The sequence below is a fragment of the Sander lucioperca genome, chromosome 8, assembly GCF_008315115.2.
Source record: "Sander lucioperca isolate FBNREF2018 chromosome 8, SLUC_FBN_1.2, whole genome shotgun sequence".
Classification (NCBI taxonomy): Eukaryota; Metazoa; Chordata; class Actinopteri; order Perciformes; family Percidae; genus Sander; species Sander lucioperca.
In genome coordinates, this window is record NC_050180.1 from 23,548,313 (window position 1) to 23,575,078 (window position 26,766).

A 26,766-nucleotide genomic window follows, 5' to 3' on the forward strand; every position below is an offset into this window, starting at 1 on the left:
GAAGTTTATCTCGGTTATATAACATCCATCTTTCAATGCATACCAGAGTATGCAATGATCTTAGATGTACATCTATAAGAATCTAAGTACAGTAGGAAGTCACACATTCATTAAACACAAGGAGCACTTTTACATCGACATAGCAGGAGTTAGCTCTATGGTTTTCTGACTCAATGCATACGTACTTTCTACAAATTCTATTTTGTGATTCAAATAACAGCAGAGTTCCCCGTAGTGTTTTATAGTGGAGGTGAACGGTCCGTGTACTTGGTGGCCAACGGATTTTCGTTTTGAAAGGAAAAAACGAAAAACGGCCAGTTTCCCAATTACCATTAGTAAATAGGAAAACAAAAAACGGAAAACAACCCATTATTCGTTTTTTGTTTTGATATTAAAAAACGGAAAACGAAAAACAATCTCGTTATCCGATTGTCTTTGATGTATTTGTAGATGGAACTCGGAAATTAAAATACGTGTGTATAAGTCGTATTCCTTAATTTTGCATTGGTATTTTTTTCGTGACCCGGAAGTTACTCCCGCCACGCCAAGACCCGCCCTTCAATAGCATTTATTGGCCAGTACCGCCTGTAAGATCCATTCTGTGGATGCGCATAATTACGTAGTAGAAAACTAACAATGTCCCTGTGCGATTTGTAACTGTCGGTACATGATCCATTCTGCCTGCACGATAGACTGTATATAAGTAACATGTGTCAACACTTTATGACCAAACATTACAACTTTTTTATTAAATCTTTTTTTATTAAATCTTTATTATACAATAGTCATAGCTACAAACATTCGAAACTTGTCACTGATCCAAAACCGTGTAGCGACATCGTTGTTGTGTTGTTTACGTTAATGTTTTTACCTAATACTTCGTTTTGACTAATAACCATAGACTGTCTATTATTAATGCGATGAAGTGTAAACGTACATAAGTGTCCTTTTGAAGATGGGATGACAGCTCTCCCAGCCACCACTGCTGTATACCACTATAGTAGCTACATGCTAACGGCAGTAAACACTATAGTAACTACATGCTAACGGTCATCTTAGCTGGCAATGTTGTTAAATTCTCCCCAATTCCGGGTCACATTCCTGCTGAAACATGTCCGATTGTGTAGTGTTTGGTCTGCGATTTTTGACGTTAGAAAGTGCTGCTTCGTTCCACTACAATCTAACGTTAGCATACTCATAGCTAACTATTGTAGCTGCATGCTAACGCGACATAGCGGAGCATATATAGCTAGCTATGTACATATATAGCAGGACTTTGTACCGTAAAAAATCACCAATAAAGGCTTCTAAACCAAATACTAAACAAATACAAATACAGTAAAGTGACCGGAATTAGGGGTGAAATGTCCAGCATTGAGCTACATAATAGTTTGCTAGGAGTATGCTGGTCTCTCACAGAGATCTCATTTGTAGCCCTGTTTTTACCTGATACTTTCATAAAAGTACAAACACATGAAGTGAGAGGTATACACATGCTTAAACTTTATTTAAAACATGGTTAACCTGAAGCAGGACGGAGTCATGACTTATAACACCAAAGCAAGGCTTCTAGCTCAGGCTAGCTAGCGTTAGCAAATTACCTTCAAAGTTGTAAAGAAATGACGAAACGTAAAATTTGAAGCCTTTATTTAATTTGCTACATGGTGTTGTACTGGATGGCCGGACGACCTCCATATATCATTAACAGATACTTTAGGCAACTCCAGCAAACACCTTGTAAACTTCATCTTTGCCATCATAACGGTCTACTGTCACTGTCTAATGTTTTCTTCCGGTAACCGGGAATGTCCAAACATCCTTATGCCAATGCGTGCATAGAGCTGTGAAGTTTGCCGGTGTTCGCGCAAGCGTAGAACTGATCAGGCAGTGCACAGAACGGATTTTACAGGCGGTACAGATCGGGTACTGACAAAGGAATAAGATTTATACACACATTTTAATTTCCGAGTTCCATCTACAAATACATCAAAGAAAATCGGATAACGAGATTGTTTTTCGTTTTCTAATATCAAAACAAAAAACGAATAATGGGTTGTTTTCCGTTTTTTGTTTTCCTATTTACTAATGGTAATTGGGAAACTGGCCGTTTTTCGTTTTTGTTTTTTTCTTTTCAAAACGAAAATCCGTTGGCCACGAAGTACATGGACCATATAAGTCGTATTCCTTAATTTTGCATTGGTATTTTTTCGTAACCCGGAAGTTACTCCCGCCATGCCAAGACCCGCCCTTCAACAGCATTTATTGGCCAGATCCGTTCTGTGCATGCGCATAACTACGTAGTAGAAAACTAACAATGTCCATGTGCGATTTACAGTCTATGTTTGTACTGTCGGTACACGATCCGTTCTGCAAATGCGCAAAATGTTCGCGCATGCGCGGTTGTACGAGGATTTACGACACTGCACGATCTGTTCCACGCTTCCAGTCGACAGCCAAGCTAACGTTAGTTTAGCTAACAGCTAATTCGGCTAACTGCTAGCTGAGACAGCATGTAATAACTTTAAAAGACCCTCAAAATAAAACTTGAAAATAAACGTTGACATATATAACAAACACCTAACATATATAACAGCTGTTACGTCAGTTCTACTTTACTTGTGCTCATTTAAAATACAATCACTCAATACTTGTCTTTATTGTTATTACTGTGAAGTCTTAATTTAGCTGTAGCCTGCTTTTCCCATTACGTTTGAGTTAACGTTATTTTAGGCTGAATCTAGCTGTCAGCTAGCGGTTAGCCGAATTAGCTGTTAGCTAAACTAACGTTAGCTTCCCGGTGGAGGCTAGCCATAGGCTAGCGTGGAACAGATCGTGCAGGTCGTATGGATACGTAAAACAGTATTATCTTGCGCATGTGCAGAACGGATAGAAGATGAGAGCATCCATACGACCTGCACGATCTGTTCCACGCTAGCCTATGGCTAGCCTCCACCGGGAAGCTAACGTTAGTTTAGCTAACAGCTAATTCGGCTAACCGCTAGCTGACAGCTAGATTCAGTCTAAAATAACGTTAACTCAAACATAATGGGAAAAGCAGGCTACAGCTAAATTAAGACTTCACAGTAATAACAATAAAGACAAGTATTGAGTGATTGTATTTTAAATGAGCACAAGTAAAGTAGAACTGACGTAACAGCTGTTATATATGTTAGGTGTTTGTTATATATGTCAACGTTTATTTTCAAGTTTTATTTTGAGGGTCTTTTAAAGTTATTACATGCTGTCTCAGCTAGCAGTTAGCCGAATTAGCTGTTAGCTAAACTAACGTTAGCTTGGCTGTCGACCGGAAGCGTGGAACAGATCGTGCAGTGTCGTAAATCCTCGAACAACCGCGCATGCGCGAACATTTTGCGCATGTGCAGAACGGATCGTGCAGGCAGAACGGATCGTGTACCGACAGGATGTACTAAGAGAACGGTCTTGGTCCGTTAGAGCGTATGGGGAATGACGTAAGCAAAAATAAAATGACTGACTTGGATGTGGGCGGGGCTTGATGTCAAGCCCCGCCTTCCCGCAGACTGCAGCGAGATGTACTTGGATTTTACAGGCGGTACGGATCGGGTACTGACAAAGGAATAAGATTTATACACACATTTTAATTTCCGAGTTCCATCTACAAATACATCAAAGACAATCGGATAACGAGATTGTTTTTCGTTTTCCGTTTTTTCATATCAAAACAAAAAACGAATAATGGGTTGTTTTCCGTTTTTTGTTTTCCTATTTACTAATGGTAATTGGGAAACCGGCCGTTTTTCGTTTAGTTTTTTTCCTTTCAAAACGAAAATCCGTTGGCCACCAAGTACATGGACCGTGAACCTCCTAATCTGAAACAAAGACCACCTTCACTGACATCAAACAAAAAGGCACAGAGTCCACCATGGCAATTTGGCGGGTTTTTTTTCTTTCTTCTTCTAATCTGGGATGTCCTATTCTGCTCTGGTTCCTGGTCTCTGTTCACTTCATCGTCTATTTGGGACAGACCCAAAAAAGTCAAAGTGCCATAACTGGAAACTGAGCCCTGAATCTCTGCAGGGGTGGGTGAAATTTTCCCCCAGAGAACATGTGTGTAATATGCTGGAAAAATATATTTTACCAACGACAATCCTAATTATACACGAAAAAGTGCTATTACACCATGGCCTTGTTGCTGAGAAGCGTGTATGGGTTTGCCAGTTGAGAAAAAGTAAATGTATTTGTAAGGTGTTCCCTCTGTATACTATATACAAGGAATGACCACTAACAGAAATCCAACACAACAGCACCACTTAACTACATCTTAAAAATAAAAAACTTCTCTCTGACAGTCTAAACAAATTCATAAAAGATAGAATTAACTACAAAGCTTTTGTATTAGATTCCATAGTGTAAAGGTGTTCACATCATTGTGCCGCTCTCTGTATACAGATACTGAGATCAGATTAAATCACTGGGCAATGCTGTATTATCAGCAACATCACATTCATCACCACCAGTGTGTCTGTTTCACAAAAACAGGAAAGACGACAGTGGCGTCAGGAAAGAGAGCTCGCAGACGGCTTAACCTTATTTGAGCGTTTTTTTTTGCTAAAGAATTATCTGCAAGTCTGCAAAGTAATACATTTGTTGACGAGTGCTGTACATATCCTGTTGCATGCAAAGAAATGTGAGGAATGGAGGGCAATAAATACATGAAGCAAGAGACTATATCATAGAGAACACACGTCTGTTTTTTAGGAACACATATAAATGTATGGTATGGTTCCAACATACTATGTGGCCGTTAAAGAGTTTGTCTGGGGGGAGCTGGTTTGAGGTAAGTTACACGTCCCCCTCTGCACCTGAGAAGTTGCGCAGAGACTCAGGAGGGGGAAATCAGCTTACAAGCAGTTGTTTGCCATTCGCTGTGTATAGACATGTTTAGGGTACATATAAAGACCTATCAATATGAAGTTCTGTAGAAAACACTTGAGTTGGTTGGAAAAAGCCAAAGGATTACAAACTTTCTGAGAAGTCTCAGGATATGACAGTGATGAGTTCATCAAATCCCTTTCTTTGTTTTAACCTCGTGTTCACATCAAGAGCATCCTCCATATTTCATAAATCCCTGTAATTGCCCGAAAAATGTTTAATATTTCAACCTCTGGCTGCGTTTGCGGGGCCTGTTTTTCAAAGGGGATGTACCTGTCATCTCTGCCTCCCTCCATCATTGTTGCCATGATTACACAAATAGATTCACTGTAGCTATGACAAAGAGAGTACTTTCCTCCCAGAGCTGCCTGTGCTGTCGTGGAAATAAGCTTGTTGGGAAAACAAGAGAGAAATATAAACATTCAGCATATTCCTGAATGTCTGAATGTTAAAACAATAGGCAATCGACTAGCGAATGATTAACAAAGCTATGTAGTTACGAAACTTCACACCTACAGTAGATACAGGTCATTTTAACATGGATAACAGTGATTCACGTGGACACACTTAGGGTATTTGCACTTTGTTCTCTTTCAGTAAGTGAGAAAGTATCAAGAAACCAAGATGCTTGTCGTCAAAATCACTGGGAAATGTTTTTGGGAACTGCTTTACTGGCAATAAAAGGGAAACCAACTATTATCACTTCAGGTCTGACAGGGGAACATAGAGTCCACTCCGAAATGAAAGAGGATCTGTGACTGACGGTCAGCAGCCTGGTGGGCTCTCTTTGGCACCGTTCCCTTCAGGGTCAGTGACTATCAATACAGTTTGAGTGGGTGGTGGTCTTGATATTGTCTCAGTTTTTATTCTCTGCTCAGAGAGGCAGAAAAACTCTCTGGCAAGAGGGTTGCAGGCTGAGAGGAGCACTCAGACCATAGATCACTGCACAACGTGCACCCTCTGTTATTTCCTACACGCAGCGCTGACGCCAATAACCGACTAAGATCTTTAACTGGCTAACTGATGTCTGCGCCCTGCTGCACCACTTAACCCACTTGACCAGAACAGCCAGGGCAGTGTGTAAAAGATAAAGACAATGCAATGGAGCATGAGTGCTGTGGTCACGACACACAGTGGGACAGACCTTCTCCAGGATTACATATTCAGTAGATAGGTGAGACGGTACATACAGGATCGTTTTGTTTAATTGTATCGAAGGCTAAGTTGATGAGTGAAATAACTCCTGTACCTCAGCTAAATAATTCCAATAATTATTCTCTTGAGTATGGTAATTATGCAGGCACAGTGCATTAAGTGTGACTTTTACAGCACTACATGGCAACATAATCATACAGACGACTGATGCACACCTGATCGCAGATGAGTTCCCACTTCTTCTCGTTGTCATACTGCCGCAGCAGTCGTGCTTTGTCTGGAGGAAGATTCATCGAGTTCTGAAAGAGAGAAAAAGGTCAGAGTTAATTGGATGTGGGTAATGAAACAGCATCAGTCACGAGTCCGGTAAAAACTGACATCTCAGATTACCTATAAACAATGGAGCTCATACACAGGAGGGAAAGGTGTGCAAGAGAATTGTCTGTTGTCATTATTCGTGAGATGCATGTTTTTTTTTTTCCATGCTTTGTTACCCGGTGTAAAGAGAGATGAACTTTCACATTTTTTTCAGGAGCATTACACACAATTTACACTGACAATATCAGGTCATTTACCACATTCAAGCAGCCATATTTTAGAGTTTGAGAACCAAGCCACTTGAGAGCCTAAACTGATGCAGGTCTGCAACTCATTGTTTTGAATCCCTCTACTTGGTCATTATCTTCCCACTCAACATAAGTAGATGAGAAAAGACTTAAATATCAGCCAAAGTGTGGTGTGATGGTGATGCTAGGGAAAGGTCACACGGTCCCCTGAATTCATTAATTTAATTTAATTAATTTCTTCCTCTCTGCAACAAGAATTTACAAAGCAAATTTCATGCTGCCAAACTGTCCATTAGTTTTCAAGTTAATGTATGTTGATCACAAAGTAACTAATATGCTCCATCCTCATCCTTGGCTGGGGTAAATCAAGAAACAAGACTAAACCCAGCTGCTTTCTATCCCTTTCAGACTTCTTGTGTTCATTTCCCGATAGCCCGTGATTCAAACCCTGATTCAAACCTACAACCACCACAACTTCTCCTGGCTAAAACATCTTACCTAAATATTTTCCATTTCCTACAACGCAGTTACCAAATATATGGCAGACTGAAAGCCACTAATGAGACAATCCCAAAATAACTGCAGACAAGAGGAAATCTTACAACACAGCTGGGAAAAGGAGGTCTCTCCTATGAGTTGGGCACAGGCAGAGAGGAGACTTCTAAGCTCTGTTGTCTCAGTCAACGCTTTAAATTTGACAACTAGGCGACCGAGCTTGACCCTGACATACTGCATCCAGGGTTCATACGCATTTTAACCAATACTTTTCGGCAAATTTCCATGACTATGTATTCCTGAAAATGTCAGTCGACATTATACAATAAGAATAAAAATCTGTGTTAAAGTTTTCCCCTTAGAGGTTTAACAATAAAATGAATGACAATTTATGTTGTTCATAGTGGGATAATCATCATGCATAATCATGGGGTAATATCGCGCCCTGAATAGACCGTTGAGGTTAAGACGACGTGAAATACATTTATTAATCATACATTATTATGCTGTGTTAAAAAAAATCCATGACTTTTCCAAAACTTTCTGGGTCTTTTTATGTTTCCAAAACCTTTCCAGGCCTGGAATTTGCATTTTTCAAATTCCATAACTTTTCCAGGTTTTTTCAAAACGTATGAACCCTGTGCATCAAACATATCCAGCAGCCACTCAACACCGATCAACTGACCAGCTGTCCTAAGAGAGTGCACTGAGAGTGAATAAGAGTGTGAGCAAGTAAGTGAAAGTGATAAACTAGTCAGATGTTTGTCAACGCTGTACTTTTTCTTCCTTTTCTCATTCTCCTAATTGCATTAACTACTTTATTCCTATTGCATGTAGTTCTGAGTGATTTCCTGAGAATTGTGTGTTGTTCAATACAAATCTAATCTGATCCATGTGTCTGAAAATAAGCCCCAATCATCCCAAAAGTGTTACACAATTCCTTTCTTTATCCTGTATGACTCACCCCGCCCTCATTTGAGTTAAAAAAAGGTTGAAACAATTAACCAGCACTTAAATCGTACCACCTACAGTATGGAGAGCACAGAACATGCAAATACGTCAGCAAGAAAATGGAAATAAAACGTGTGGCCCAGCTGGAGATTGGTTCGCCAATAAACAGTTCCCTTATAGGCTAAAAAAAAAATCCAGAGAGAAAAAAATGTATTTAAAAAAAAAAAGACAATCGTATAGGCGTGTGCTCCTCTAAGAGCCTTTGCAGCCAAAAGCTGTCAAGTCAAGGCTACGAGCAACGTATTTCATCTACATCCTTCATCTGCAATTTTCAGAAAAGACATTACACGTGTTTCAGTGAGAATGTTTCCACTGCTAAGGGTAGAAAAAGGGGGAAAATGTGGCCATCATGCACCACTCAGCTTGGGGTTCTTTTCCCTCTCCATATCGATGGGCTGGATCATCTAGAAGTGTGTGTTCAGCGCTCAGCCTCCACTTTTCCTCCACTGGATTTCCCAGCAGAGCTCACAGGGGGAGAGCAATATCCTGGGAGCCAGCCTATTTCCATGAGCGAGTAATACCAGGATAGAGTCTGACACTGATCGAGTGGTCTGATCCCCAACATGCTTTGGAGTATAAAAACTATTTTCATTTTTCATATTGTTATTATAGTAAGGCTCGGCTATTGATCTAAACAATCATGCATTTTAATTTTTAAAGACTGCATTTGTACAAGAAAATCAATGCACAGAGAGAGCTTCTCGGGAGGGCAAGTATAGGGCTTGTACACATCTTTTTATCTTACTAATGAGAGGAAGACTAATGTAAAGACAAACAACAGATTTATACAAATGAGTTAACTGATAACAGAAAAAGAGAAGCCAAACGATTTAGAGTTAAGCAGTTTGTAGACTTTTATGCTAACTGATAATGTTATTATGTTCATTATATTACGTTCTGTCCCTGCCTTTAACTATGGCATGTTTGCTTTTCTAAATAGTCAATGATTAAGCTCAATAGCTTTTCCTCCACAGGTGTGCCAATAAACCTGCAAAATTAATTGAAATCCCAACATAAGAGCACAATCTGCTTTCAATATTTATTAATGTCTTAAGATGTTTTATTTGGTACAAACACAGGGTGTAGCCCGCCCAGTCTCCTCCATGAGAGCAAGCAGGAAATTACATTAGTATTCAGCAGATGCTGCCAGCCGGCTGATTGCTGCTATGCTGACTGCAGGGAGTTGGGAGTCGGAGAGGCTCTATTGACTCAGTCTGGACGCTAACCAGATGACTAGAGTTAGTACCCACTTTCTTTCCCTGAACACGTTAAAATACAATTTGACACCTGACTAGACAGTCCTATAAAATGACAAAAAGCCAATAACAGTCTCACTATATTACACAGAAAAGTCAAAACAGGCAGTTGCATTCTGTGGACAGCAAGCTCAAATTAAAAGGAGGGTAAATCATTAAGTAAAATGTCTAGACTTCTGTCTTGTTATGTCGGCATACTGGAGAAGTGTTTAGGTTTATGGAAATGGTGTAGGTGCTGGATATAGGTGCTGTGCTCCTGCAGACTGGATGGGTGGTTTGCTGAGTCGCTGTAGGCTTCCTGCTTGGTGAGGCTCCAACTAAAGCAAAGAACCACTTCTCTTCATTTCATCCAAATGCTAATGAGCTGTGACAGGCACTCAGCCTGCTGGGGTAAGGTTGCCCTAGGTCTACAACCACACTATTACTGTGTGTCTGTATGTGTACAGTATGATCCTGGTATTAATGGGGTGATGTTGAGGCGGGTGTGGCAGCTTTTCACTAACACCTGATGGCAGACCATCCTGGCAAATATACATGCACCTAAATTTTACGCATTAGGAGCATCACTGGCATCATTGGTTTGCTTGAAATTTGTTATATAAAAAGGTTTGAAGAAAACATCTTTAGATAAAGTTTTGTAACTTCAAAAAAACTTTATTTTTGTAGGTGACAGTAGGATGAACAGGAAATTATGAGCTCACAAAAAGGAGGCTGACTAATTTAATAATGCTGCTAATTATGACAGGTTTGACCTATTTGACAGGCATGGACGAATTGTGCAAAATCCTAAATTATCACTTCGTTCGACCACAGCAAGTATCAGTTTCAGTCGGAAACAAGCAGATTTGATATGAACTATGATAAAGCATAAGAAACTTTCTTCAGACAGCAACAAAATGAAGATGACAATGGGGAAATCGTGGAATTTACTGTGTGCAGGATGACCAACCCTCTTTCATTGACATGTGGGGTTTCAATGCTTCAACATCTCTAGCCTCTCTTCACGCTGCCAATCTGACATTTCGTCTCCAGAGCAGCTGTCCCACATCTGTACTGCTGGTGAGTGCATTTCCTTTGAAACTTCTGGGAAAAGCTAAAGCTGTGAGTTTTAGCTTAAACACAAATGCTATGTCAGACTCTAAACCACTCCAGGCTAGAGTTTTGGGGCTCACCACAATGCATGTCATCTTACAACACAATGCAAAACTAATCTTTATAGAAAGCCATATCTTAAGCAAAGTGCACATAAATTGCTTACTAACACTTAAGTACATACTAAAAAGCAACAATGTTTATCGGTGTAATATTATAATCAGAAATAAATAATACATTATTCCTTTTGAAAGAAAGAAGAAAGTGCTGTATATCCTAAAAGGCATGGATAATAAACCTTAACCTTTTGGATCAAACGCCATATTAGATATTACTGCAAACAATGCACCAGGCATGTGTGTGTGTGTGTGTGTGTGTGTGTGTGTGTGTGTGTGTGTGTGTGTGTGTGTGTGTGTGTGTGTGTGTGTGTGTGTGTGTGTGTGTCAGCCATTTCTGTGTTACACATATATCTTGGCAAAATTATACATTAAGAAAAGACAAGATAAGACTCAGCATTTAATGCACTATACTCACTGACAGGATGTAAGGTCAGTCACAAACAATTATCCAAAAAGCACCACTCATGCTACAGTTAGGCTAACAATTGTACAGTATACTATGTGGCTTGACACAACTAAAAAGGTAATCAAACCAAAAGCCTGAACAGCAGTAAATCCTTTAACACAAACTGCCTCTCTGCCCAGTGACACACAGTGTCGTTTCCTTGGCCGTAAACTACAATAAACTGTCACTACTCAAAAACATGATTCTTAGGTTACACAGGAACTGAAAAAGAGCATAATGGTTTATTGCAATAACACAGCCTGGACAACGGTGTGGACTGTTAAGGTTTGGCAGGTTGACAAGATCCCGGGTCAGAGTGGTCATCCTCTGCTATGAGGCTGCAAACGCCGGTGATCAGCTCTCACCACATCATGGTGCAGCTATGAACACCGGATCCAGTCCAAAATGTTTGACAATCAGAAGCTCAACTTTAACAGCTGCTACTGATGTCATAAATGTCAATGTTAAACTCACATCAGGCCACAAGGTTTAGAAAAAGGGCCAGAACTTATTAGTGTCCATGTATCCTATCATTAAGCAACTTGAGTCATAAAGAGTAAAAATAGGCAGCTGGCTCAAAGCCCACCAAGCACCCACTACCTTCCAGGAGGTCTGCAGAGCCACGGCCTTCACAGCACAGCTGGCTACAAAAGCAAACACACAGCCCACATGAAGGGCCGGCTTTAGTTGCTATTGCTGTGAAAAGATCAAGACTATATTAACAAATCCGAGAAGCTATCCATTTGAATGGCGGCGAGTCTCAAATGGAATATTCTACAAGCATAGGTTTGCAAACAGGATGATCTTTGGGGTTATCCCTTTCATGTTTTGCAGACAGTGTGTGCACTTGTAAGGAAATTCATCAGAAGACCATACCGAACATGTTTAATATACAGTATGTGTAAAGTACTTTAGCAACAGGGATAAAACTGTGGTACAATAGACAAAGTGGACTGTTACACTAGTTCCACATGATGGCTTTCACATCATTACTCCGCTCTTGAGGAAAGTTGTCTGTAAAAGCTCTTGAACATAAAAGCAATTTTGATTTGAGTTAGAGAAAAATAATATAAATATTTTTTTTTTTTTTTAATATATATATATATATATATATATATATATATATATATATATATATATTTATTTTTATTTATTTATTTATTTATTTATTTATTTATTTATTTATTTATTAACATATAAAGCAAAGTCAAAAATATAGCGGTGAAAGTGATGAGTCAAGTCAATTAGCTCCCTAAACAGGCCCATGCTTCACTGTGTTAACTTTTTCTAATGCAAATAGTATACACATTAACAAGAGACAGAAACAGACAAAAGTGTGCAGTGAAGCACCTCTCAGGCACCTCTCAGATATCTCTAAGAGCAGGGATTGATATGTCCTTGGGGAGTTGGGCTGCAATAAGACACGCCCAACCTCTCCTCTTTCTTCCAGCTCTACCTTTCCCCCGCTAATGCACCACAACCAGAAGAACTCCAGTCTTTGAGACGAAGCCAGTAGAACTAGCAATATTTGATCCAAATAATCAAAACAGTTTTCTCAGCTATATGCAATATGACACAAGGCAAAATGAAACTAATGGCCTCAACAGATCACATCTCTTCCTGTTGAAACACCCAGTTTGCATAATTCAAACCAATATTCCAATCTCTGATTTATTAGTTCTTTAAAACCCCTTGCTGTCTTTTTAAATGAGCATTACAGACACTGCACTACATGCCACAACAAGAAAACCTCTGACTACATCAGTTATTGATGAGTAAGCATAACAAATACTTTCAAATTGCTCAATACTCCGGAAATGACTGAATGAATGCTGTACTGTTCTCTCCCAATGCTTACTTCATCAGTCACAGGGGTGTAGGCTATGTTTTTAAGGCATTTACATAGTTATAAAGTTAGCGCTGCAGGCTACTCTGTCAGTTTTAAAACACAGGTGTACCAATACATGACAGACTGCACAACTGCATTACATACATTTCAGTTATTTCTCTTCTCGTTTACCCTGGCGGGAAGTGGAGGAGCCCTGCAGCTCAGACATATAAGAATCAAAAACATTTTCAAGGTGGAGGTAGCGAGTGATGATGCCTACAGAAGGGAAAGAGGAGTAGGGCGGCCCTGAGGCATGTGCTATCCAAACCGAGCTGTCCTCCCCTCATTAGCACAGCGTGGATCTGTAATCCTTGGCGTTCTTTTAGGGCACAGGTGTCCCCGGTCTGTCCTCAGATTATTTTTGTAATCCGCAGGACCCCCTGCTCCGGCTCAGCAGCCCCCTCCATCGGGACAATAGTGTTTATGTTTGTAAAGCTGTTCGCTGGAATGCTACTCGACCAAATGGCGAGTTCAAATGTTTGAGCCTGGCCTATCGTCTTCCCCCCATACGAGCACATTCCAAAGAAATTCCATTCATTTACCTCAGTGGGAGGACGGAATAATCTTACTGTTCTTCTGCCAACCGTACATCCACTAACAGGAGCTCATCAACAGCTATTCTTGGTGAAAGATATCACCATATTGGTGTAATTTTTTAATTGGAGTTTTTGTCATCAAACTACTTTCTGGAAGTGCATTTAGTGAGCCTTAACACAGACATGCAACATCATACTGTATATGATTAATGACAGCGTAATCAACAGAAATACCCACAACAGCAGCTGCAAGAGGGAGGAATCAAATTTAACTTCCTCTGTGTAAAACAAATACAATTTGGGTGTAAAGTCAAGCTTCTCTGTTTTAGCTTTTGTTCAATAATTCTTGGAGGGAATACACTTTTAAAAAAACACTTACATGGCTGTGTTGTGGGTAAACATAATGTACAGTGCATTACAAAAAGGCTGGTGCAATGTTTACATTGTGGGCAAAATCACTTTGGCTTTGATACAAAATGGCTTTCATGCTGGACCTTATCCAAATACCGGAAACATTATGGAGATGGTTTGGAGCAGCAGGAAGTTGTCCAAACAAAACAAGTGATACATGAACACAGATGAGTTCCAGCCAGACCAGATGTTGCGAGGTTGCGAAAGTGTCCTGACTGAGGTGGAGTCCATGTTCTTGTACAAGCGAACAAAGAATATGAATCTGAAAAGTTGTTTGTCTGTAAGACACACAATGGCTCACAGGAGTGTAAATGCAGTGGGTTATCGAATGAAATCATTGGTTTGCTTGAAATTTGTTATAAAAAAAGGTTTGAAGAAAACACCTTTAGATAAAGTTTTGTAACTTCAAACAAACTTTATTTTTGTAGGTGGCAGTGGGATGAACAGGAAATTATGAGCTCACAAAAAGGAGGCTGACTAATTGAATAATGCTGCTAAGTATAATCCTTTAGAGCTTATAATCTGTCTTCTCTTAACTACAACATCGCATTATAACCAGCAATATAGCAATATACATCTGTACGTTGAGTTGACGAAGGTCCTATGACCAAAACATTCACAATTTAATGTTTGTCACCTTTTGGATATGTAATAAATTGATCCTTTTTTGTCAGTGCGTGGGCATCTTCTCTTGCGTTATTGATGTAGCACAACATTACATAACAACTAAAAAATTACAAACTATAAAAAATAACAAATACTATTCTAGACTCAACAGACTGGAATTGTTTCTGTGGTGCAATAAACGTCTCTGCCTCCTTCTGCATTGAGGCCACAATCAAGCGACTGTCCCTTTGAAACAACACAAGCATGTTTCCATAAAGTCTTTGTCTTAAAACAATGAAATAAGTGTAGAAAACTATAACGGTCTCAATACAACATTTCATAAGGGTGGAAAATAAAAAGGCACACATAATTTACCACTACTATAATCGAAATATGTAGTTATTTTTTTAGCAATCCCATCGCAGTGACTTCATAACATAAGAAACACATGGCCGCTGATCATATCAATACTTTTCATTACAAAATACAGAAAACATTGCAGCAAGCAGCAGTCCTGATGGCCAAGTAGAATTGCATGAAGCAGAGTAAGCTGCAGAGTGGACAAAGTGCCTACCCACTGAGCAATTTGGATTACGATTGGCCCAATTCCAATTTGTGTCTTCACTGTCAGATTTGTCAAAGCTAAAATATCTGAATGCCTGACTGAACCTACTCACTCACTACTATGAGAAACTGATATGCATTGTGACTTGTGAGCCATTTATTACAAGCTTTTCATTGAAAATTACCTGCTCACTTATTTTTTTATTTTTTATTTGCTTTGAGCCTGTGATCCCATCATTGTAAATTCTGTGATTTGCTGTATTTTGTATTTTGTCAATAAACTGGCTATTGCCCCCTATGAAAGAAAAAGAACCAAAGTCTACACAAACAATAGGGTGCTATGAATCTTTTTTTAGGCCATTTGTATAGGACAGCTGAGACTTGAAAGGGGAGAGAGAGGGGGAATGACATGCAGCAAAGGGTCGCAGGTCAGAGTCGAACCCGCGGCCGCTGCGTCGAGAGGTAAACCTCTATATATGGGGGCCTGCTCTACCAGGTGAGCTACCCAAGCGCCCTTCGGCAGGACATTTTGTCAAGTCCCTGCCTGGGCTTTTGAGTTTTACTGGAAATCTAAATCCTAACCCTGATTAGGCTGGTGCACTCTGCTTTGGTTTCGTTTGGGGGGTCCAGGGTGAGAAGCACATCTTCTAACCAATAAAGACTGAAACAACAGACTGCTCTCGAGCTGTGATGGGGCCTATATCGAACTCTGGCGAGGTCCTGTTGCATTTGAATGTACTTCAGTGATCGTCCATTCAAATGCTGGACCTCCCATTCTGCTCTGCAGATGTTAATTTTGGAAAGTCGTTAACCGACAAAACCTGCCTCTTTTTTTACTCTGTCAAAATGTCAAAAGCAGCATATGTCCCAAGAAAAAACATTCAGAAAGAAAAGCCTAAAAGAAAACGAGACTACTTTGAAGTGAACTGCTGAGCCAGCTTTTCAACTTCCAAACTATTATACTACAAGTTAGGGCTGGTGTTACTGTATGTTAAAACTCCTTTCCTGCATTTGGAACAAGGGACACGGTGTAGATATTGCACAAGGTTGTGAAAAGTAATTAATGAACAATGTGTTCCGACTTCCAACCACTCAAAAACGTCAGCTGAGACCATGACTCCTGTACTACGAATCAAGATCAACATGCCCTGATTTATTTCAGTTACCCGGCTTCACCTAACCTAACAACCGCGGTCCTGCATAAGCTGTGTCACGACGGTGGTTAACAACTAGTTCAATCAACCCAGGGTTTCCCAATCCAACGGCGGGCGCGTTCACATAAAAGAGGCGCTGTTTGCACAGCATGACCTATGGCAAACATCTACCGCATATTTTACATAAGAAGAGCAAACTATAATTCTACATAAATACGAAGAACACAGACATGGTTTTGCAGGCAAAACACAATACAGTCGCTGCTTCCTAAAACAGGATAGAAAGCTGGCCAAAAAATAGCCGACGCTGTAGATGCGTAAATCACAACGCTTATTAATAGCAATCCCCATCAGTCAGGCACAAGATCTGACCATAATTACGCTTGTGTCGTTGCTTTAGCCTATTATTTCAGTTGCAACCCTGGCAGTGGTAAGCGATCGTGAGAGCAAATAAAAAATATATAAACATAATTCAAACCGATGTGCGCATTGGCAACACACGGCTCAAGAAGCTGACAAATAGCCTATACGTACTCCGCTGAAAATCTTTCATAACAATACCCATCAGGGAACGTTAACGGGATTGTCGGTCTCTAAATCATAAGTATTTTTTGTTTCTCTCTCTCTCCGCGCACCAAGCTCCACCGGATCTTCTAAGAACGGTGACGCCGTTATCAACAGAGTATTGATTGGTCAGTAGGCGGTGCTTTTATACCGGTTGATCTCTAATCTCCAACATAACCTGCTCCCGACCAGGTTAGGTGTTCAGCATAAGTTACCACAGCGATTTAACCCGGTAACAAGTGATCCACCGTCGTGATACACAAAACCCTGGGTTGAACCTGAAATTACCTCGTTAACGCCAAATCTTGCTTCGCAGTACTGGCCTCTGGTGATTTTACTAACCTCAAAAACCAGCAGATCTAACAAATGGCAATAAGTAAGTCAACAGATAAAAACAACATGAGGCTTCTGCAGAAGAGTGGAAGCATCATAACAAACTGTAAACATACTCATACTCAACATCACTTAATGCCCCTAAAAGAGTACAACAATAATATCAACACAAGATAAAACTGATCCTGAAGTCACAACACACCACTAATATGTCACAATGTCACCGACATATGAAGGCTTTTCTGGACTTGGTTTCAGATAAAAAGCTCAACACCATGAACATCAACTAATTGTTAATAGTAAACACCCACTCTTGTGCAGCACTTTGGCAGGGCAATGTCATTTTATTAGCGCAGCTGCCATCTTGGAGCCCGGACAGATCCTGACCATAATGCACTTCTCCACAGAGCAGTGACTCTCCTTTCTTTTGTGTGGCCCTTGGACGGGTTCTGTTGGACAACACTGGCAACTGGCTGTGACCAACATAAAAAGGACCGGGATGGCTTGTTCCAAGCTGCATCATCGTACACCTGCTCCTCACGCAGGAAGACCTACAGCAAAGACATTCATGGCCAAAGTACGAAGCTACGTCCGAAACTAAAGCCTTACTCAGGAGTGCTGTCAAAATCCTGCCGGGGAAAGTTTCTTGTTCTTTCAAAACGGATTCTATTGATAGCTGGCATTTAGTACAACATTTAAGCAATGTTAAGAAAAAAGCTCAACTGCTCTTGCTATTCTGTAACTGAGAGAGGGTCCATAGTCCAGCACCTAAACAAGGCTCAGGGACTGTTGTCATCAGGTATGATCATACTGAAAAACCTCTGAAAGGTTTTAGCAACATTTTAAAGTCAATATTGCTTTGCTTGGTCAGTACTCTCTGCCACCCACGCTGCAGTGCAGAAAACCAAACCACCCCCAAATGTGCAGATGTCAAAACTAAACTGAGAACAACAATAGCGATTGAAGCCCCAGTGGTTTCATCTCAGCGGTGCCTGCACACAGCCAAGAGGGACCTGTTCCCACATAATCAGCTGACTCTCTGCCAGCCAGGAAAGATGCCTCCAGGCTCTGCTTCGGAGTTTGAGCAGCACATTATCACCGCAGCACCCCTTAACGTTCCTTCTGAGAGGCTGCAAAGGCCTGCACACTGGCTGCCGGATCTCATCGATCCCCAAGCATTTCATGCTCAGCTCTGTTACGGCTAATTGGTGGGTGAACATCCCGGGGCTACGACTACAGTACACAAACACACATGCCCATACACAAGCATGTATGCACACACACACACACACACACACACACACACACTTGGGTATGTGTGGTGGCCTCTCGCAGCCTGCCGGGTCTGGGTCCAGTGCCAGGCTCCGTCTTGGGCTCTCCACAGAATAAAGAGCAGCTCTGTTCCCCGAGCCTGCTGCACGGGATTCAGCCAGTGTTCACCCTCTGCTCCTCAGACAATACCCATTGTTCTGCTTTTTAATGAAGAAGAGTTGACATGGAAAAACTAGGAGGGTTAGCTTAGTCACTTCCTGGGTCCCATGTAGCAATGTATGAGATAGATGGATCACTGTGTTCACACAGAGGTTAAAGGTAGGTAGCACTGGGAGAGACAAATCACAAGCTAACAGACGCCCTGTGAAATTCTCAAAGTCAAACTGTCTTTCAGAATAAACTAAATGTATGTATGTACGTATACATAATGCCACTACCTAAGTTTATCTATTTTTTTCTTCTCACGTCTGTGAAGCTTCACTGGAAGGAAGAACACATGTTTTGAGTTCATAAGGATGTTCTGATGATGGTGGAAGAGAGTCTGAAATCTCCCATAGGCATTCAGGTGAGTGGAGATGTGGTGACAGCAAAGACCAGACGTGATACTAATCATTTTCATTCCCAACCATTTAGCAACTCCTCATGCTTTGTTTGAAAGCATCTGCATCTCTTGTGTTTCTCCACTCATTTATTCAGGTTTTTACCTATCTGTGCATACAACTACATGTCTGAATTAGAGGTTATATGTAGATATCGAAAATAAAGGGGCCACAAACATTTGAAAATGATCTTTTCCATAACAATACAGTGTTTGAAGAGGTGACAAAGCCAATGTTTAAAGCAGCATTAATCCATGTTTTGGGCTGCCTGGGGGCAGAACTTCACAAGCTCAACATCACGTGGACATTTGACATACTGTTAATGTAACAAATTACACTTCAGTTAAATGTGACGGTTACTCATGATTATTCTGAGGAGTCCATTCTAGTACATTACAGCAGCTCAGGATGCTTCAGCAGCCTTTAAACAAAGTAGCTTACATGTAATCTGTACAGACTATTAAGAAGAGCAGCTACAACAACAGCTAAGCCGATCCCCATATGGCATTTAAACAAGCAACAGCTGTAAACTTCTCTGCCTCCCTGACAGCCATCATGATATTCAGCAAACACTACATCCCTGAGATTGAAGTGGATGGTATCCTGGATGTGGGTATCATTTTATTTGATGTCAGCTCTGTGGCTAGCTGAGGCAGAGGAGCAGACATGAGGCCTAAGATGAATTCCTGCTACACAGTCATTTTCCTGTGGTTCAGCACGAAGCATATAGACTCATTCTGTACGGTGACTCACAAAGATTAACTGCAGTCATTTCACATGCTTTCAGCCAGTGTGCACTTGTAGACTGAGAGACAACATTTCCACTTTGAAGGTTTGCTTATGTCCTCTAATGGTTGGCTAAATGGACTGATTAGGCAATAAGTGCAGAGTAGATTGATCTACAAGGGATGTTGATATGACCAGTAGATTCACTGGGATTTCAGCGTTGTGCTGTGCAGAGTAAACATCAAGAGGGCTGCTTTGATACTTGGCTAATCATCATGTGTGACCCATCTTCTTGTAGACTTGTCTCACCAACACTATGGCAACCACAAGAGAGGTGAAGACTTGCAAACATGCTTTCCAGAGTAACTACAGAGCCATTTTCCCTGGATGCTGTATGGGAAAACCTAAGCCCCCAAAACACTACAACCAGTACCATTTACAAGACACAGCAAACTGCCCACTAAAAAACAATGAATAAATTCCATCTCACACCTGCATGGAAATCGACCCCTAGTGCTTTAAACAATGAATATTTGGGTTTGAGCTACACCTCACTTCATGGCCAAGGTTACATGTGAATTAGCCTTTCTTATCACGGCAGAGGCCATGCATTACAATTAGCCCAAGTCTATTTCGAAGATCAGCCCTTAGCTCCAGGGTTTCATGACAGAGGCTTCAATGAGAGCTTTTTATTTAGTAGAAAATGCTGACTCAGCCAGCAACAATCCCCTACATTTTTCTAGAAAGTGGAACTACAGTACCACTTTCTACATACCAGATCATTGAATATGACTGGTAAAAAGTCAAACTGAGCTAAAATATCAGACTGGAAATACTAATATGCATGCCGGTGAATGCTGGTATAATACCACACACAGTGTTATCTAAGCAAGGTGTGTTAAAATGTAACTGACTTTAGCTTTAAATGAGCTGAAGTCAGTTAAAAGTCTGTTTAAGTTATGTTAAATAGACATTTAACATAACTACTTTTTTTTCTTACTGTTGTCAAGTAAGCAACAGTAAGCAGAGTGTAGTATAATGTGTGTTTGTGTACATAGAAAAATCACTAAGATTAGACATATTTAATTATTATCTTAAAAGAAGCCAACATCTTCATTGAGTTTTAAAGTTCATTCTTGCCCTTGGAAACAAAACAATCTCCACTCAAGGTCCACTTACTCCACATGTTTCCTGGTTTTTAACCTTCAGCAGAAACTGTTTTGTCAACCACATTCTTCATCATCTTCTTTTATGGAAACAAACAGCCCTGGTATCTTCAATTATTACTGCGAGAAGACACAACAAGTAAATAGGGCTTGGTATAACACATCAATACTTTATGGACGTACTGTCAGAAATGTGCCTTTAACACCATGTAGCAAATACTGCCAAGGTGACCCAAAATTGTCATCAAATACTTCGTCAGATTCTTGGTCTTGTTTATTTATTTTTTTATATGGTATTTTCTAATGTAATTGAGGAAATCAGGAAACGTTGCTAATTTTAGATTGTGTTTTATTCATCTGGATCTAAGAAACAAATAACTTGTACAGCTGATGATCTATAAATCTTACTGCAGGAATTAGTCATATTCTATATGTGTGGTTACATGTCTTTGGGGTCCGCCCAGATGATGGAGGTCATAAACCAATATTTTAAAAAAAAAAAGTGCTTGAATATGGTGGCACAGCACGAGCCTTTAATCCAAACGGCTCCCTACTGCGATCCAGGGCTAGCCTGTTGATCAAACATATTAGGAGTGGCAGTTTAACAGTCCTGCTGCTATTCCATCACGCCTAGGTTGAGAATATGTTGAGGGAAGACTTGCATCAAGTCCAAAATATATGTAATTGTTGTAAATATTGTCTTTTAGGTATTTTACGATTGATAAAGGAACAGATGAAGGAAAGAAACGACCAATAAAAGGACCTTTGATCGGCAGCCAACTACACCTAAATGTTGATTCATCAGCACTGGTAATCACAAATATGTTGGGATACGAGACGACTGAGAGGCGTGACGAGGTATCTTCCTAATCATCTGCTATTCAAACTGAAGTGAGGTCATCAGTCACAGTGCCACTCGCTCCCGCAATCAATGGAGCCAAGTGCCATCAGGCACGCTGAGACACATTAGGGTTTACATGGCAGTAAATTAAACTAAATGCTGTGAATATAGCACTAAATTCTTCTAATGCTGGAGGGCTTCCATCCCGCCAAGAGCTGAGGCATCATGTTGGCAGCAGGGGAAGAGGAAGGGAGGGAGTGGGGGAGTTCCTGACATGCTGTGAGGATCGGCTTTTCTGACAGCCAGCCCACAAAATCCTCGAGTTTTTAGACTGGTACATTTTTTTTTCTGGAAAGCATAATAAGGATTAGCCTAGTTTTGTAAACCAAATGTATGGATCCTAATTGTTTTCTCATCCCTGACATGTATTGCTCTGAGTGTTTATAAAGCCAGATGTAAAAGGTGAAACCTCAATGTTAAAAAAGGTAGGCGATTCTAAAAGCAGACGTGATTACACTGAAGGCCCAAATCCCTCTGGTGTTATATCAAACCTCTCCACCCCAAAGTCCGCTGCATCCAGCGCAGAATGGGATTCATCAGTATCTGACACGCAGCAATCACACCCCAATACAACAGTGGACGCAATGATTTTACTTCCACCTAAACTTGATCCACTTTCTGTAATGGGCTTACAGACTAAAAGATCTGTGCCGCCAACATTAACAAAAACAAAGCTCTGTACCAGAAAAAAAGCAGCAAAGATAAATACATAGAAAATTAAACACATCAATCATGCTGCTGTGAGAACCTGCTTGCTCAAGTTGAATTCCTTCTACTTAGCAACTAATGTTCATGAGAGCAGTAGGCCAGGCGACAATCACGTTTGACCCACATTTTGCCAGCTCTCAAATGTCAACTTCACTGCACTGTTCTTCTATTTAGGCTTTCATTCACTGACTGGACTGTGTGCTGGAAATTCTTCTCATCAGCAAACTGTTATTTCTTACACACAATAATGGTCTCTATAATAATGCTGTAGAGCACAAGAGAACATAATGCTTGCTTTAGTCCGTTTTATAACTAAATTCACACAAATCAGTCAACATATTGGTAATAGCAGTTTTTGTCTACCATCAATGTAAACACTTTTCCTCCTGACCTGAAGGCACTTTGAAGTCAAGAGGATCTTTTAACAACACCAGGAATGTTCAGCATTCACCCCCAGGTAACATAATTGTTGACAGACGCTATTGACACTTTATGATGTGACAGATGTTTCAAAAAGGAGCTGGCATGCTGGGCACTTAGAGTTTCAGTAGTGAGCCAGCGTCTGGACTCATAAAGTTGGGAAAAAGACTGCCATAAAACCAATAATTTGACTGCAGGTGTTTCATGTGACTACACTTGGAAATTTACAGAAGAATCAAGGCTGGACGTATACTGCTAAATGAGAAGACTGCTGTACAGTAAACATTTATTATCTTGGATTTGGAGTCAGGGGAGCCCAGATGTGATGTTTGATGGCATGGTGTAGCAAAAAGTTGAAAGCCTCACAAACGTGTTGAGTCAACAACAAAAAAAGAATTGAGCGTCAATGTGCTCATAGTCCTGCTAAAACTTTATCACTACTTTAATAAGGATTGTAAAGACTTTAGAAAAATGTTACCTCATTCTCAAATTTGTATTCTAGCAGTGCAACAGATGCAAATCTCTTGTACCTCTGACACAAGTGCCCTTTTTCTCGGAATACCCCTTTTCTCTGAACAACAAAGGACAGGCGTGCTGGACAAACAGAGGTTCAACCTACACACAGCTGTCCCGACCCAGGACACCGAAGCATGGAGGGAACAAAGAAAAGACAGATGAAATGTTGTTTTTTTCTTACCAAAACGGTTGCAAACCTTTCCTCCAGTTCACCTGGCTCCGGCATGGGTAGTTTCAGAGGCATGTTGTGTCCTCTGAAATCAGTGTGCTGGTCCATGCTCCCTGCGTTCCCCATGTTTGACCAACCAGTAAAACTTTTCTGCCTCTTTTTTCCACTTAAGACAATTTCCCGCACGGCGAAAAGGAAAATAAATATCCGTACGTCCTTTGGTTTACCGCTCTCACAGACTCCTTACAGGTCTATATATCCTGGTTACTTCTTCAGCATAAAGCACATGTGAGGGAGGCAGTATAATGCGACGGGTCCGAGAAGCAGCAGCGGCAGCAGCAGAGCCCCTGGTGAGGCATTTTCACGGCGTAACGAGGAGACGAAACTTGACTGGATCCACACGGACCTTTCTTCGCTGTTATCCGTATCTTGCACAATTTCGGCTCCACTCCCAGCCGGTAGTAATGACGACGTGCATGATTCACGCTTATTGCAATCCCCCTCCGTCTGTTTGTAGAGAGTGGAGCTGGCTTCACTAATCCCTCCGCTGCTGTGCTGACCAGCTAGTTAAGGAGGAGGGGGCTCCCCCCACACACACACAAACCACGGCTGCACACACTCTCCCTACAATGAGTCTTTTCAGGGGGCAAGCCTCCCACTTTTCCCCCGTAACTAGGAGATGATATTTTTCAGTGTTGCATTGTGGTACTTCGAGTCCATTGTGAGCGATATATCCCGCCTCAGATATTTACATGGGCTCTATGCATTGCATTCTTTTACTCTTTGTATTGAATAATTTACTGTACGTGCTTTTCCTCAATTTATGTAGTAACTAAAATGTGTGTTCAGAGGGTTTATTTGTATTTAGCCTACGTGTACGTAGGCTATTAAATATTGATCATATGACCGCTCCAATGCCACCACTAACAAGAGCCAAGTTTTAGAGTAATTATCCTACTTTAAAAATCATATTCGATAGTATTTCCCAAAGTTGCTCTTGAATGTGTAAACCACATCTAGAAGTTGCACTCAGTAACTACTCGTGTAATTAAACTGTGGTTTAAAACCGCATGATTATATCCTGAGTTAAAGCATGTTTGAAAACCAAATGGAAAGCAAATGTTATAGAATATTCAGACTTACAGATAAAGGTACAGATATGACTATTGTTTTTTTTCTTTTTCTTTCTTTTCTTATCTATTGCGTAGGCTATATGTATCGTGTGTGTCTGTCTATTGTGTCTGTCTATAGTTTAAGTGTGAGTGTGGCTGCATCTCAGTCATTTTACGTTTTATATAGCCTAATTAAATTCTGTACTTGGAGGTATTGTGTGACTAGTTTAATCTTTCCTGCCCACTACTCTTGTCTAACATCTCTCGTCAGCCAATCAGCCTTGGGATAAAACCATTAGCTAATACAGTTTTTTTTTTGTTTTTTTTTTACCAGATTTGTATATTTGAGATTTTTCTACTTAAAAAATCATCCCTGAGTGAGAGCAATGGGCCCTTTCCCTAAAGACATTTTGACATGAAAAGCACAAGTCAAAATGTCTACTGTTAAAAAGACATAGGCTAATTCAAAGTGATCCAAAATCCAGTGCCTCGAGTACATTTGTTCACTCATAGCCTAGGCTATAGAAAAACTCAAGAATTAACAACAATTTTATGATAACACTGCCACTGACACATGTATGCTCCCTCAACACAGCAATGGGAAATCTGATCTGCTGACAGGGTGGGGACCACATTACGCACAAGAGGGTGACATCAGCTTGCAGCGCTCTGGAGACGATCCAGAGGTTCTCCAGATGCACAGTGTTTTCATTCAGGCTGCTGGACTGATTCAACGGGGGAGGCTGTCACATCGTAGGTTGCTGGCATGGACACATTGAGAATGCAAAACACGGCTGACGGACCTCATACGACCATTATATGTTCCAAGTTAAGCTGATTGCTCTGTCTGAAGACCCCTCCCCTTGTGGATGTGTAGTGTATAGTGTGTATAGTATACTACATGTTTATGCACTTTTTATTTACTCAGAGGATGCTGCTCATTCTGGTGAAATTGGTAACACATCAAGAGCAACTACTGTGAAGAAAGGAACTTTAGGATCAGAATTCAGCCCAATAAATATCTCGAATTAGTTGACTTTACTAGAAATTTGCGTGGAAACCCGTTGCCTTAAACCGTCTGAGTTTTTACACAAGGTGAAACTTAACAGATCAGGTTGTATTAACACAGAGTGGTAAGTTGATGCAGTAGACAAATCAAGTTTACATTAGTAGGCTATATGTAATTACTAATTACTCATTACTAAAAACAACAGTAAACATAAATATTTTTTTCTGCAGTCTCCAAAATAAGCATGTTAAGTTAAAGCTATAGTGCGTAGTTTCTGTCTCCCCCATGAGAAATTCTAAGTACCCTAAGGACAACAAAACTGTCAGCGCATCCACATGATACAAGCCTTCCGTGATCGCGCACCACCCCCACCCCTCCTCCATGTAGTTGCTAGTGGCCAAGGAGGGGAGGATTTAAATAAACATGATGGGGCGCCCAGATAGCTCAGTTGGTAGAGCGGGGACCCAGGTTTACTCCTCGATGCAGCGGGCCAGGGTTCGACTGCGACCTGCGGCCCATTTGCTGCATGTCATTTCCCCCTCTGTCCCCTTTCATTTATTCAGCTGTCCTGTCAATAAAGGCCAACAAAAAACAAACAAAAAAAAGCCCAAAAAAACATGATGGACTCTTCTTCTTCAGAGTGGAGCTGAGTCTTATCTTTGTATCTACTCATTTGGCAACAGAACATCTATTAATATAAAAAGTTAAGCACTAAAGTTTTAACATGCAAAGAAACATAACAAACATTAGGCTACTTATCTCTACTACAGACATACGTTGATTCTATAAATATTCGTTTTAATTTTTAACAGTATAACTTTACGTATAACGAACTGTCATTCTCTAACGTCTAGTACTGCGTAGACAATCACACTCAGAAGACATCACTTCTGATTTTCAATATGCCCAGACCCCATCAGTCCCCACCTGGGTCTCGGTCATGGTGCAACAATAAATGTAGATTAAACATGAACACTAAATCCACCATAGAAAACTAAATTCCAGATAACATAAATGCAAACCCAAAACATTAAAAGAACATTATTAAAACACACTTTAACT

At 40.5% G+C, this 26,766-nt stretch overlaps 1 protein-coding gene across 23 annotated transcripts in view; it reads right to left on the reverse strand.

The window, feature by feature from the left end:
- fmnl2a (formin-like 2a) overlaps positions 1-24,226 on the reverse strand; it is a 55,842-nt gene extending 31,616 nt beyond the window's left edge. For 13 of the 23 annotated variants that reach the window (XR_004897984.1, XM_036003908.1, XM_036003902.1 and 10 more), the window contains exons 1-2: positions 23,596-24,226; positions 6,282-6,365 (exon numbers count right to left, since the gene is read on the reverse strand). Coding sequence is in view for 22 of the 23 variants with exons in the window: in XM_036003908.1 (XP_035859801.1) it covers positions 6,282-6,365; positions 23,596-23,709 (198 nt within the window). In the remaining variant the exon portion in view is untranslated. The remainder of the gene's footprint in view (positions 1-6,281; positions 6,366-23,595) is intronic. The other 10 variants (XM_031299063.2, XM_036003905.1, XM_036003907.1 and 7 more) reach the window with 2 other exon arrangements.
- Positions 24,227-26,766: the final 2,540 nt, after the last annotated feature.